The sequence below is a fragment of the Malaya genurostris genome, chromosome 3 (assembly GCF_030247185.1).
Source record: "Malaya genurostris strain Urasoe2022 chromosome 3, Malgen_1.1, whole genome shotgun sequence".
In the NCBI taxonomy this organism is placed as follows: domain Eukaryota; kingdom Metazoa; phylum Arthropoda; class Insecta; order Diptera; family Culicidae; genus Malaya; species Malaya genurostris.
In genome coordinates, this window is record NC_080572.1 from 178,788,897 (window position 1) to 178,802,867 (window position 13,971).

The 13,971-nt window shown below is 36.1% G+C and overlaps 1 protein-coding gene across 3 annotated transcripts in view; it reads left to right on the top strand.

The window, feature by feature from the left end:
• The window catches only part of LOC131435050 (G-protein coupled receptor Mth2-like), a 91,707-nt gene extending 78,055 nt beyond the window's left edge, over nucleotides 1–13,652 (top strand). For 2 of the 3 annotated variants that reach the window (XM_058602526.1, XM_058602527.1), the window contains 5 exons: nucleotides 5,015–5,279; nucleotides 5,377–5,546; nucleotides 5,640–5,814; nucleotides 6,185–6,370; nucleotides 12,911–13,652. In XM_058602526.1, the coding sequence (XP_058458509.1) occupies nucleotides 5,015–5,279; nucleotides 5,377–5,546; nucleotides 5,640–5,814; nucleotides 6,185–6,370; nucleotides 12,911–13,118 (1,004 nt within the window). In that variant the 3' untranslated portion in view covers nucleotides 13,119–13,652. Of the gene's footprint in view, nucleotides 1–5,014; nucleotides 5,280–5,376; nucleotides 5,547–5,639; nucleotides 5,815–6,184; nucleotides 6,371–6,686; nucleotides 6,907–12,910 lie in introns of all 3 variants that reach the window. The other variant, XR_009230430.1, reaches the window with a different exon arrangement.
• The last annotated feature ends 319 nt before the right edge of the window (nucleotides 13,653–13,971 follow it).

Below are 13,971 nucleotides of genomic sequence, written 5' to 3' on the forward strand. Positions count from 1 at the left end.
CGAATTTCATTCAGATGCGACATCTGGTTCCGGAATTAGAGACTGACAAGTTAAAAAAAAATTATGTTTCAATTAATAGATTATGCTAGTTGCTGGCCAAATGAAGCGATTTCAGCTATATCCAGCTCCCGGTTCCGGAAGTACCGGATATAGTGGTCGGAAACTCAAAAACGGAACTGTCTTCATTTTCTCAGAAACAGCTGACTTGATTTTCACATACTTAGGCTCAAATGAAAGCACTAACTTTTATAAAAATAGAGTGCTTTTGACCTTTGTTCGGATCTCACTTCCGGTTGCGGAACAATAAGGTGATAAGGAGTGTATCGAAAAAAAGCTATCCACAAATTTTTTTTTCAAGTTATGATAAAAAACGATATTTTATTCAAACTTAAAATTGATCCTTTATTGTACGAGGTTAAACTTGAGCATAATGAAAAACGGGATGAAATTTAAGTTATTCTTTCACGAATTTTCAAACTTTTGATGGAACGCTCTTCATCAAGTTCCGGACAAGTGTTGCATCGCATTTTTTGGACGCTTGAGCCCGAATTTTTTTGAAGTCCTGCATGTTCCCAGCTGCCTTACCAGTCTTCTTGAAGACCCTCTTCACGATTGCCCAGTAACGTTCGATGGGTCGAAACTGAGGGCAATCTGGTGGATTGATATTTTTCTCTACGAAATTTATACCCTTTTCTGCAAGCCAATTGAGAGTGGTTTTGGTATAGTGAGCCGACGCTAAATCCGGCCAAAACAGTGGAGGTGTACTATGCTTCTTATACAAAGGCAGCAATCTCTTTTGGAGACACTCAGATCGATAGATTTCTGCATTGATAGTTCCGGTAGTTTGAAAAATGGTTGACTTCAAACCACAGGAACATATTGCTTGCCATACCAGTACCTTTCGACCGTCCTTTTCTGCCTCTTCCTGGTAGCTCATCCAAAGAATAGTGTTCCTCAAACTTATTAATGATGGTTTTAGTACTCGTATGATCCAAACCGCTTCGCCAATTTTCGCATAGTAATACCCTTCTCACTTAGCCATGTGTCCAGAACGTTTATTTTCACTTACGCGACATATTAAAAACGCAGAATTTCAACTGTACAAACAAGTAAACAAACGGAAGCTGACAGTCAAACGCACAGCATGCTGTGATCTGAGCATAACAAATACATGCGTACAACACAAATGTATGTGAATAGCTTATTTTCTATAGATACACTCCTTATGTACTTGAAATTTTAAACCGTCACTTAAAGCGAAAATGCAAAAAAGAAGAGTTCGTTTTTTACTTGGGTCAAAACTGTTAAAAGTTTAAAAGGGTATGGTACTGTATACCGGAACAAATATTTATTTAATTTTATTCAATATTCAAAGAAAATTTTCGAAGAATCCCTTAGTAACAACATTAAAACAGGTTTTTTTCTTTTGTGTTCGACTTGAACGCAACAATTGCGTTTCATATCCCTGTAACAATTTCACTTGGCTTCAACAAACTGTCACTGATTACAAACAACTTTCAGCTACATTTTCAATAACATTCGAAAATGTTTCATATATTCTGCCTGTCCACGTTCAATTTCGGTCACCAGAGCAATTGCAGCAAATGAAAATTCACAAATAGTTCAACACAACCGATAGTAAAGTTGTATATACTTCAGAAATGTTTGATTAATATATTAACCCTTCTTTATGTAAGATTCTCGAACTCTCTAAGGTATACCCACCATTCAGATACGAACGGAAATCGCAAGGTGACGAGAGGCCAAAACACTTTAAAACTGAGCTAGAGAGTAGTGACTTCTAATAATTAGTAGCAACCACTTTCGAAGATATTTTGTCTTGTAAATATCTTTATTGATAGCAGAGCATAAAGTTGTCACGCATTCTTAATGAAAGAATCCAATTCCAACAGTCTCATATTGGTTTTTCACTGTCTCATTCGTAAATGATCGCCTCCAAAACAAACGAAGAGAGACGAAGCATTTTCGTTATTGAAGCATTGCAACAAAAGAGAACGTCAATGCCAACGTCATTCGATCCCTTACGACAAGATGAAACAAAAATAATATCTGCAGAGAGAAATCACCGAATTTCAATTCTCATTTTTTCACTGATATAATGAAAATATGTGACATTTGGCTACGAAGAGTGTCTAAAATATGATAAACCGAAGTAATTACATTTATGAACCTCTTGGGAAACCAAAACTACTATAGATACAAGCAACACCAGGTAAAAACCATTGTGAATCGTTTTCTGTCATTGTCGATTCTCGAAGCTTCGGTTGATATCGACACTGTAATGCATAAGGTTTTCACTGAAAACCAAAAATTTTGAAACTACTGTTCCGCTTATGTCGTTGGCTGGATATGGACAGTGAAATTTATTTGGAACGAAATGTTTAGTCTTTCGACCACAACTACATATGGCCTGCCAAATCAAATTCTCATTCGGAGAAACCTTTTTTGTCCGTAAATGTTCAGTATCAGCGTTAGTTCGCAATGCGGTTCAAAATGCCAGGCTCGGAAGCTGTTTAAAGTTTTCGAGCACTCATGTTTAGTCGTCCATTGTGGTAGAAGAAAATTTTGTCGTGAATACGACATACTTTACTATGGGGCGCCTTTTCAAAATTTACCCTCTGAGAGAGTGATAAGTTTTTGATCGTGAATATCTCTTGTTGTATCAAACGAATCAAGATAACTTTTGCTACATGCCATCGGAAATATGATCACAATTTTATGATAAAATTTTCAGTTTTGTGACATAATCTCAAATAATTCCAAATTAAACTTTTCTGAAATGTGTGGTATAAACGAGAATCAAGGGGGATAATCCATAAGGCGCGTTTGCCTTGCTCGTATTTTTAAAGCTCATAGCTCAGTGATCTGTGAAATGATTTATATAATTTATCTAACAATAGAATCAAAAATTTTCAACTTAAACGTGTATAGCAACAGCATTGAAGTACACTATTGAAAAACCTGTCTCATTTGACCCGTGTCAACACCAGCCAATCAGAACGCGTTCTGAGGAAGAGAACAAAATATCTGCTGCTGTACAACAAATCGTTCAAGAAAAATGTTCCGAACAGTGTTTAATATCGTAGTGAGTTCCACAATTTGGTCCTTCTGAAAGGCAGGAATGAGTCCCGTACAGCACCCTGTTAGTTTCTTTCAATGAAATGCAAATCCGAAATTAAATAATAATCGACATTTAAATTTTGCATGCGGCTATTTTTTAGCCGTTAGGACCGCCCATTTTTCACGAATGCTACAAGCTACAAACGAAATCACTAGGGGACGGGTATAGCGTGATGGGTAAGTCGATGCCTTTCACACAGCCTGCCTGGGTTCGATTCCCAACCCCGCACATAGGGTCAGAAAGTTTTTCTGGTCCGAAAAGGTGAATGACATTAATGTTAAAGGCCTCTATAATTGAAACAAAAAATACAATCGAAATCACCGTAAAAAGGACTCTTAACAAAAATTGGATCAGTTTGGATTCTATCGCCACTGCGCGCAGATGTATTGTGTCGTTTGCGAAGCTAATTTCGCTGCCGACAAGAGCGATTACGTCACAGCCGCCAGTTGTATGCATTGGTGAAAAAACAACGGAAAGAGGACAACGGTGGAGAGCATCACACAAAATCAGCCGTTCTAATGGCTCTAAAAGTTTTCTTAAGAACTATTAGGGTTTGTTGTTCGCAAATCGATGGTAAATATTCTCAGTTGAGTGCAAATCTAGAACAGCTTGGTTAGATTTGTGCACTTTTCGCTGTGTGAAATTGACAGTAATCAAAATCTAGAGAAGCCTTTTTTGTTTCTGCGAAAAATGTTCCAGAGTTCAATGTCGTAGAGAATTACGCAATTTGACATTCAGAAGGATGCTAGAAACGAATCCCTACAGCATGTTGATAATTTCTTTCAATGAATTATGAAAATTCGAAAAGAAATAATCAACATTAAAATTCTGTATGCGGCTATTCTATAGCCGTTAGGACCGTCCATTAGTGAAAAAGCTACAAACGAAATCACGTAAAAAGAAACCTCGGAAGGTAAAAAATCTCAGTTCAGTGCAAATCTAGAACTGTTTAATTAGATTTGTGCACTTTTCGCAGTGTGAAATTCGAGTAATCGAGATCAAGTGAAGCCTTCTTTGTTTTTGCGAAAAATGTGAAAAAGGGGAATGCTTGCATAATTCATACAATTGATCAATTAATTGATATTCGGAAGTGTTAAGGAACATGTCAGTGGTTTTCGTATATACGACATCCAGTTATGTCTCTGACATTACCCACCCGCCTTTTTGCAAGAGATTGGTGTAAAGCACCTAAACTCGGCTTTTTGCAGTAAGATTTTGCTTATCGTTACGGTTGGGCACCTTTTTCACTTTTTACGTCTTCAGTTCTTGTCTCTTCTTTACTTTTTGTGCGTATAATATTGACTTTCCAATGTTGCGAATCAAATTTCGCCCTGAAAGATTAGAGTTTTCTCAATAAGAGCTTCTACGTTCTTGTCCGTTTTTCGGAAGCATACTTTCGATAATTCTGATGTTAGTTCCAAGGAAAGTTTACTTTCTATAGCTAGTTCAGGAAAACAAATATCACTAGACAATAAAAAAAAACTAAAAACTAAAACTAAATATATAAAATCAGATTTTGTCCAGTCGCAATACCCACCGTATGGTCGTAATCGGCAACCAACTTCTGAGCCAGTGTCGAACAACTTCTAGAGTAGGATTTAGTGAATAATCGAAAATTTGTTTGCGCTTCCATTAGGTAATACATTTGTAGCCCAAACCAGACGGTATCTACTTTTGCTGATTGCCGATAAGACAATTAGCCGAAAACAACCGCACACAGCATGATATGTGGCGCCATCTGGGTGCGCCTATCTAAAACAAATGAAATGGAATCAATGGGGATCGGGACTACAATGCCTCCATCATTGGTGTATAATTTTTTTTCATCCAATTCACTATCATTAATAGTCATATTTGCCTTATCATTTCCAGGCATGCTCCTGTCGGTGCCGTTCCTGATGGTCACATTCTTCGTGTATGCGTGCATCCCGGAGCTGCGGAATATGCACGGCAAGTCCCTGATGTGCTACGTGTTTGGGCTTGCCGTTGGGTACACCGTGCTGTCGCTGGTCCAGATGCGGATATTCGAGGGTGATACCACCCCCTGCAAGGTGACCGGGTACTTGGTGTACTTTTCATTTATGGTTAGCTTCTTCTGGCTCAACGTGATGTCATTCGATATCTACTGGACGTTCAGGTGGGTGGAATTAATTTCTAGAAAATGATTCGATTGAATCTTTGACACGGCCATGATTCGCTAATCTCGATACTAACGATTCCACTTTGTCATTAAGTGGAGTTCGTGGCGCCAAAAGCACCGAGCGGAAGAAGTTCGCACTCTATTCCCTGTATGCCTGGGGTTGCCCGGTGCTGATGGTTGCGCTAGCCCTGGTCATGGACTATACCGAACTGGTGCCTCCCAGTTATCGACCGCTGGTGGGTGTGAAGCGTTGCCTGCTGCAAGGTAATTATTCAAATCTGTCCGTTTGCAGCTCATGTCGGGCTCGCCACTACATGAATCACCTAAACCCTCCCCCTATTTTCTTCCCTATTGCAGAGGACAAATATGTTGAATTCTTCTACCTTTACCTGCCAATGTTGCTGCTGGTGTTCGCGAACGTCATATTTTTTGTCATAACCGCGGTGCGAATAATAAAGATTCAGCGGGAAACCTCGATGGTAAGGCGTGGAGACTCCAAACGACATTCCAAGTTGGACAACGATCGGGACAGGTGGGTGGAGAGTGAAAGTGTTTTATGTTTGTGGGCTAGGCAATCGGGGCGATGTATGAAACTTTAATTTGACGAGCTTGAGTGAAGGCTTCGGTTACCTGTTGGTTTGATGAAACGGAGCTTGGCTGATGTGTAAAGGGGTTATGAGGTTAGCCTTTGAGTAGAGACTCAGTTTCCGAGCAGGTTTGCATAGTAAAAGTTCCATCAACAGATGGTTAAATGCTTAGTGGGTCATAGAAAAAAAACCATTATCTTTTGTAAATACTCATTCGTGATTCAGCTCTGTTGGTAGGGGAAAACACTCGAACACTCGACAGCCCTTGCCGGGTTCAATGCCGCTGATGCAATAACGTGCAATCTTTTTTTTCAGATTTGGGCTCTACTTGCGCCTGTTCATCGTGATGGGTGTGACCTGGTCACTGGAGGTGATATCCTGGGCCGTGGACAACGTGGCTTGGATATTCTACATCTCGGACGTGTGCAACTGCATCCAGGGCTTCCTGATCTTTATGCTGTTCGTGTGGAAGCAGAAAGTCAAACGGCTGATCTACAAAAAGTATGTATGTGACCACATCTTCAGTTTAGCTAGGCACGCTTTTTGGAATGCTGTGAAGCAACCAACGGGAATGTGCTCGACCGTTTTGGCGTGTTACTGTGTGGACATTGCTCGAATCTTTCTGTGAGCGTTTTTTTCTTTTTCTTCGACTACGTACGGGCAGCTGGAGTTTCTCATGTTTAATGTTTTCATTTCTACATACAATAATGTAATTCGAATCGAGTTATCGCATCTGAACACTAGCGAGATTCCGTCGTTTGTGTACATATATATTTTCATTATTCTTCTTTTTCTATTTTGTCATTCGTGTTTGCAGTTCAGTGACTCCACTGAACGAGTCCTAGGTGAAGATGAGGTTAGCACCTACAGCGAGCAGAAACGGTAACCGAAGAGACTGAGATACAACGTTGCTTAATTTCATCACTGAGACGAAAAATATGATTAATGGCTCTTCAAGTTCGTGTGAGGAGTGGCTCCCATTTATAACTATTCTCGCGATTTCTAATTAGTTTTCCAATTCTTGCCGCGTAGTTTAGGTAAACTGATTTAAATATGATCATGTTACACTGACTCACAACCTCATGGTATTAGCTACTAATTCGACTAAATCAAATCAAATCAAAATGGAGCTCTCAAATTCCATTGTTAATATTGTTCTAGGTTTATTGTAAAGTAATTTCACTCTACATTTGATTCAAGTAGAAAACTTCCCGGGAAACGGAAATCTACATTCATCGTAGTTATAGGAATCATAGAAGACTAGAGTTCATTGTAAGTGTCATATAGAAAAGTACAAATCATCGCACGACTTGAAAAAAAGTTGTTTTTCATATAAAGAAGATCACAAATGAATGCGAAAACCAAAAATTTATGTTCAATATTGTTCCTGCCATAATTCTGATGCATTCTCAGATCTACTTCATATGGACATCGACTAGTTTCAATTGTTGTCTTGATAATTCCCAAACTATTTGGGTTTGTCCAAATGGGAATCCCTGAATCGTATTTTTCGTATACCATTGTCACGTCACACCTTGCTCATACTTGTTGTAATTTCGTTCGAACACAACTGACGCCCTCAAGTGGGGTGGATCGTATAGTCTATGCATCAATCCAAACACGTTTTTGTTCTATTTTTATTTTGTTCTGTTCTTTTTTCATCTGTTCATCAACTTAATATTAGATTTTTTATCGTGACGTCACAAATGAACAAGTATTCATCCTTGACAGTTCAGTGGTACTGTTTACAAACAAGCTTAAACAAAAATCGAAGAACACATCATAAACAATCATCTTTACACTTTGCAACTAGTCTTTTTTATTTAATAAATCTCAAAAACAAACCGTATACAATCGTGAACGAATGTTGGAATGGATTATGGGTCGGTGGCATTATTCGTGAAATACGGCCGATACGTTGGAGGGAGTGTGCCAAAATTCTACCTTGCGAAATCGTCTTCAAACATTAAATTATATTGGTCGTTCTATCGATTCCAATGAAGATTTTTTTGAAAATCAAATCCTATGGCTCTCAAAAAATTCATTGTTTATTCATTGATTATTTTTTGTAAAATCATAAGAAATATTGATGCACCTAGAAGAGCAGGACCGTGTCATGATACCCTTATTTAAAACTGCCGTGTCCGTTACTTGGTCGTTAAAGAAAGATATACAGTTAAACAGAATCTATTGTCATTGTGGAGAGTGATTCTGCAAGAAATGCAATCTCCCAGAACCATCCGCAGAGCAGGAAGGACTTTTAATATTATTGCTGTTGTCATACATGAGCTCATGTTGAATTACATATCGAAGTTATTCAAATATAGGTGTTGTTTATTCGATAAGCTACAACTTCAATACTGGAAGCTAAAAAAAATTTTTAGCACTAGTATTTTTAAATTATTTTAGCAATTCATTGTAGCAATACTAAAAATTCAACCTTGACGTAGTATTGAATGAAATGAACACAAACCAAGTATTATCGTTCATGTAGAATATTTAAAAATATAACATTTATATTACTCTGGGCCAGAACCAGAATTCAAAAATATATACGTTCATGGAAAATTTATCATTATACTGAATAGAGCATCAGAACATAATTTATTTGGCACAATCTCCATATAATTGTATAAGACAATAAAAAAACTCGAATCAACATAAATTTAATCTCATTGGCGTGAAGGGTCTGGTGAACTAATGTCTAAGATACAGAAAATACTTAAATGTTTGCTTGTCTTGAATCGTTTTTTTGCTTGCTACTAAACTTTGACTAATACATGGTAAGCAAGTTAGTCAATACGTATACATATAATCTCATATTAGTCAATCATAATTACTCATGATTCATAATTCTAGTGTAATAGTAATCACTAACAATACCAATTGAATAAGGATATATTCAAAATGTGAAGGATTCAAAAATCCATTACGAATCAATGAGTCTTTTTACAAGCCAACAAAACGAGTGGTAAGTCCACTGCGCTCAATCACTGAAATAATTCCTGGTTTCTATGTGTCGGGTTTTCTTGTTATGCTTTGTGCGACGATTCGGTCAACTCAAGCGGTTAAAATTTTGCGCGTATTTTTTTAGACTTCATTTCACCTTAAGGTGAAATAGTGTAGTTGCAACCTTAAACTACAATTTCCATTTTGTGATTTGGGAAATTATGCATTAGTTTTCGTACCAAATCGTGATGAAGAGACTAACCCTAAATCCAGAATTCCAGAAATCGAAATGCCTATAGGACTAAAAAGTTTCACACAAAAATGAAAATCAAATTCAGTAGAATGCCAAATCTCAAGATGACTTAATGAGCGGAAAGAAAATGAAACCATGCTCGAATGAATTTTCTGTTGGTTTCAATACTTCTTGTTGAAAATATAGGTACTATTTCGAAACTTGACGCCCTGCTGTACCAAATAATTTATGCTGAAACTGACTTTTGAGTCTCTATTTGAAATTATTTGATCGGTTCGCTACGTTTTGCTTAAATTTATAGCAAATCTAGTTTTAATAAGTGATATAACAAAGAATAGAAATATATATATATATATATATATATATATATATATATATATATATATATATATATATATATATATATATATATATATATATATATATATATATATATATATATATATATATATATATATATATATATATATATATATATATATATATATATATATATATATATATATATATATATATATATATATATATATATATATATATATATATATATATATATATATATATCAATATTTATGTATGTTTCTAGAATCCGTTAAGATTTTTATGTCGAAAGTTATTAAGTTAAGTCCCGTCTCTATGGTAACCTTTTCCGCAAAATTTTCATTTCTATTTCTATTTTTCTTGTTAAATACTGATGAAATTTTTCAATAATAATGTTTGTGGCTGTGAAATAGAGTATACTTTGGATTATGGCATCTTTTCGAAGAAATAAAAGGTTCTTCAAGAATTAGGAAACCAGTCAATAAGTTACCATTAGAAAAAACGCCTCTTTAACCAACATTTAGGGATTTGTGCTTTGTTCCAAAAGTACATATTTCCTTTAGATGTCTTGGCGTTTCGCATTCGGCTTATAAGTGCATAAATCAGTTTAAATCGAACTGCCATCTCCGCCTAACAGTTCAATGTGAACTGCTGAACAGACAAAAGCAAAGTTCATACAAAGTTACCCTTTAAGGATGTTTCACTATGTGACTTATCTTATCTGACTTTCCGGGAGAAAACGTGTAACGACCAACTACTGACTGCCGCAGAATTTGAACATTTAAGGGTTTTTAGTTTACACAAAAAGTACATATTTCGTTCCGATTTCTGTTTAATATATTTTTTAACCCCTCATTTAGGTGAAAATTTGGTTTGTGTAAATTGGAAAACAACGATTTTACAGCTCAATCAATTCATCAATATTAGCCAAACTTTTCTGAATTTTGGATGAAAAGTAGTCATTTAGACAATAGAGTGTAATTTTAGAGATTAAAATAAATAATTGTTTTGTGATTAACTGTATCATGCCTGCAATAAAACGTTGCGTTTTTGGGGTCCTTTTCAATGTGGAACACATTTTTGTTTTCTATATAGGGGTGCAAATTAGAAACTCAAGAAAAATACACGTAGATATGTGGTCAGGTTTTGAACAATTACAGCTCATTCAATTTTGTATCAATTATTGATTATGTCACCATTTGATTGGAAATATTTCTACGTATTGATTTGAATGTTCATAGCCATGTATTTTCAATTGTATATCATTAAAATGTTGATTAATAGCTAGTTATGTCCTATTTTGTCTGCAAAAAATCTCCGCATACCGGATTTCCCTGCCATAGTCGACGGTTTTGAAGGAGTAAGCTAAACATCAAAGTGAAAGCATCGCTCTGATTCGTCAATCGATGCTAAAGCGAAGCTGCTGGGAGCACGCGAATCTATAAATAAAAGCAAAATTATAGCTAACGTTTCAGTCCTACGCGTAGCATGCTAGAGATTGGTTGTTGCTAGATAGCAAAACGAAAAGTGCCATAAAACGATTCAATTGACATGCTCTGATCTTGTGTCATGTGAGTTCGGATAAAATTCCTTGCTATGTCGTTTTCGCCTGAGAAATTGACAACTACTCCAGGGTAAATTTTGAGTGCTTAAGATTAATTTCTAATTTTTATAAGATGAACTCGATTGATAATGAGAAAAAGTTTATCGCTTCAACCGAAATCGCAGAATGGTAGTAATGGTAGAGAAACGCTAGAAAAATAACTGCTTGCTTACAAAACTTGAACACAAGCTTGGCGAAGAGAATAACAATAGTTCTACTTGAAAATTACAAAATCGTAATTTTTGTCGTGAATACGACTTACTTAAATATGGGGTGCCTTTTCAAAATTTACCCTCTGATAGAGTGATAAGTTTTTGATCGTGAATATCTCTTGTTGTATCTAACGAATCAACATAATGTTTGATACATGCCATCAGGAATATGATCACAATTTTATGATAAATTTTTCAGTTGTGTGACATAATCATAATAAATAATTCAAACTTAAACTTTTCTGAAATGTTTGGTATAAACGAGTATCAAAGGGGATAATCCATAAGGCGCGTTTGCCTTTCTCGTATTTTGAAAGCCCATAGCTCTGTAATCTGTGAAAGGATTTATATAATCTAACTACCAATAGAATCGAAATTTTTCAACTTAAAGGTGTATAGCAAACGCATTGAAGTATTTCAATAGTACACTTTTGAAAAACCTGTCTCATTTGACCCATGTCAACACCAGCCAGTCAGAACGCGTTCTGAGGAAGAGAACAAAATATCCGCTGCTGTACAACGAATTGTTCGAGAAAGTGCAAATCTAGAACAGTTTGATTAGATTTGTGCACTTTTCGCTGTGTGAAATTCACAGTAATCGAGATCAAGTGAAGTCTTCTTTGTTTTTGCGAAAAATGTGAAAAAGGGGAATGCTTGCATAATTCATACAATTGATCAATTAATTGATATTCGGAAGTGTTAAAGAACGTGTCAGTTGTTTTCGTATTCACGACATCCAGTTATGTCTCTGAAATTACCCACCCGCCTTTTTAAATGTCGGAATCTGGTGTCCCTTTTTTGTCTCAGTTGTATTTTACAGTGCCTAGTAAAATTACGATTATAATTTTATTTTGTTTCAATTCATCTATTCGAATTACAGCGTCTGCTTTCGATTATTCGAATTGTTATCTCGAGGCACCATGGATCCAGTGTCGCATTGATAAAAAAAAATCTCAGTAAGAGTAGCAAATCTAGTTGTCAAATTTCACTCGATTTGCAGACGGTCGAACTGTCTTAGTTTCGTTTTGGAAAGTGTCAACAAATGATACAAATTTAAAGATGCATTGAAAACCTTGTTAGCTTTTAGACATGTGTCGACTCATAAAAATTTTCCCAATCATTGTAATGTATTATTAATTGAAGCCAGTTTTTCAGGTCCTGAGTACTGCACATTTATCGTAGTTTCCTCAGTACTCTGACATAAAGTGGCAGACTGCCGTAAGAGTTGCGAGTTGAGGTTTTCAATTGAAAGACTGTAACCATTCAGACTACAAACACCTTTAAATCATGAAAAGTACATGAAGGAATACGTGCACCCTTATCGCATAGCTCAAAGCTTACACATTTTTATTTGAAAGTAGTGCACTCCCAAAACTCCCATATTGTTATTAATAAAAGTACTTTTCACACATCTGGTAAGTTGTAACATTGTCAAGGGCAATTTGAAACTGCACCATTAATTAATCAACGAAAATTAACTGTTGGCTATATTTACGGCATGAATTAACAACAGAATAGTGTTGTAGTTGTCATGAACTAATCCTGGATCTGGATATTTAATTGCAATGTATAATTATTTCTGCATATATGCACATATTCCATCTAACCTATTAACAATCACAAATAGAAAACCAAATTGCACAAAAAAACCGTACATTTTCGAAACCATTTTCACCAACATCTCGCTCCGTTTTACTTTTTAGATTCGGAATCCGGCTGGGCGAACCGGAGCCATCGCTGTCCACCTGCAGCACACGTACGACGGCAACGGTCATAACGTCCTCGTTCCACGGGTCACGATCGGAAAAACCACTGGTAACCCGTATCAGCGTAGACCACAGTGGACCGAGGGCACCCTTGACCCCGACGGACACGGCAGCCAAACAGCTGAAATTGCATCAGTTCGGTTGAGTGACGGTCGAGCGATGCTACTGCGGGTCATTAGCGTCGATCGGACAACCGAGGAAAGCGTGCTGATGCACTCGCAGGAAGATCTGGCACTGACCGCGAACTGACAGCTAAATACGCAAAAAAGCCAAAGATGGAGCCGAGGTTTTTTTTTTCAATGGACGAGTACAAAGTGTGTATGTAGTTTCTATGTAAGAATTACAGTGTACAAGTTGATGTACAATACTTATTATAATGCCTATGTGTCAAATTAAACGTAACGCGAGCTATTTCGCTTAAGTTAGTAAAAAGGTGTATGCTTGTAAGATATGTATATGTAAATGACGATACACTTTTTAGTTGATAGGAAGTATGGAACATATTCAAGAATGTAGGAACCTCAACTAGTGTCGAAAAGAGTATTTTAATACTGAACGATAAGCCAGTTTTATTACTACACAAAAATTGTACTTAACAATGTATTTTACCAAAAAGTTCAATTTGATTTAGAATATTATCAATAATGAATGCTACCTCCTACTGCAAGTATAAAATATATTGTATGTAAATTCATTAAAAACGTACTAGATCAAATTTTATTTCATCCGAAATACGGGGAATAAGATTGTGTAAGAATTGTCCCTCCTAGTTTCGATTTGTCTCAAATGCATTGTATCATGACAGTTTAAATATTTCAAACATAACCCGAGCAAAGTCACACATTAAAACGAGAAAAAAAAAAGAAATCTGATTATGATAGCAACATCAACATGATTATTGCTGCCACCTAGAAAAGAAATTTTTTTTTTTAAATAACTATTTATTGGAATATGAGTTAAAATTAAATTATTAAGATTTAAATTGGGTGTTCAGCCAC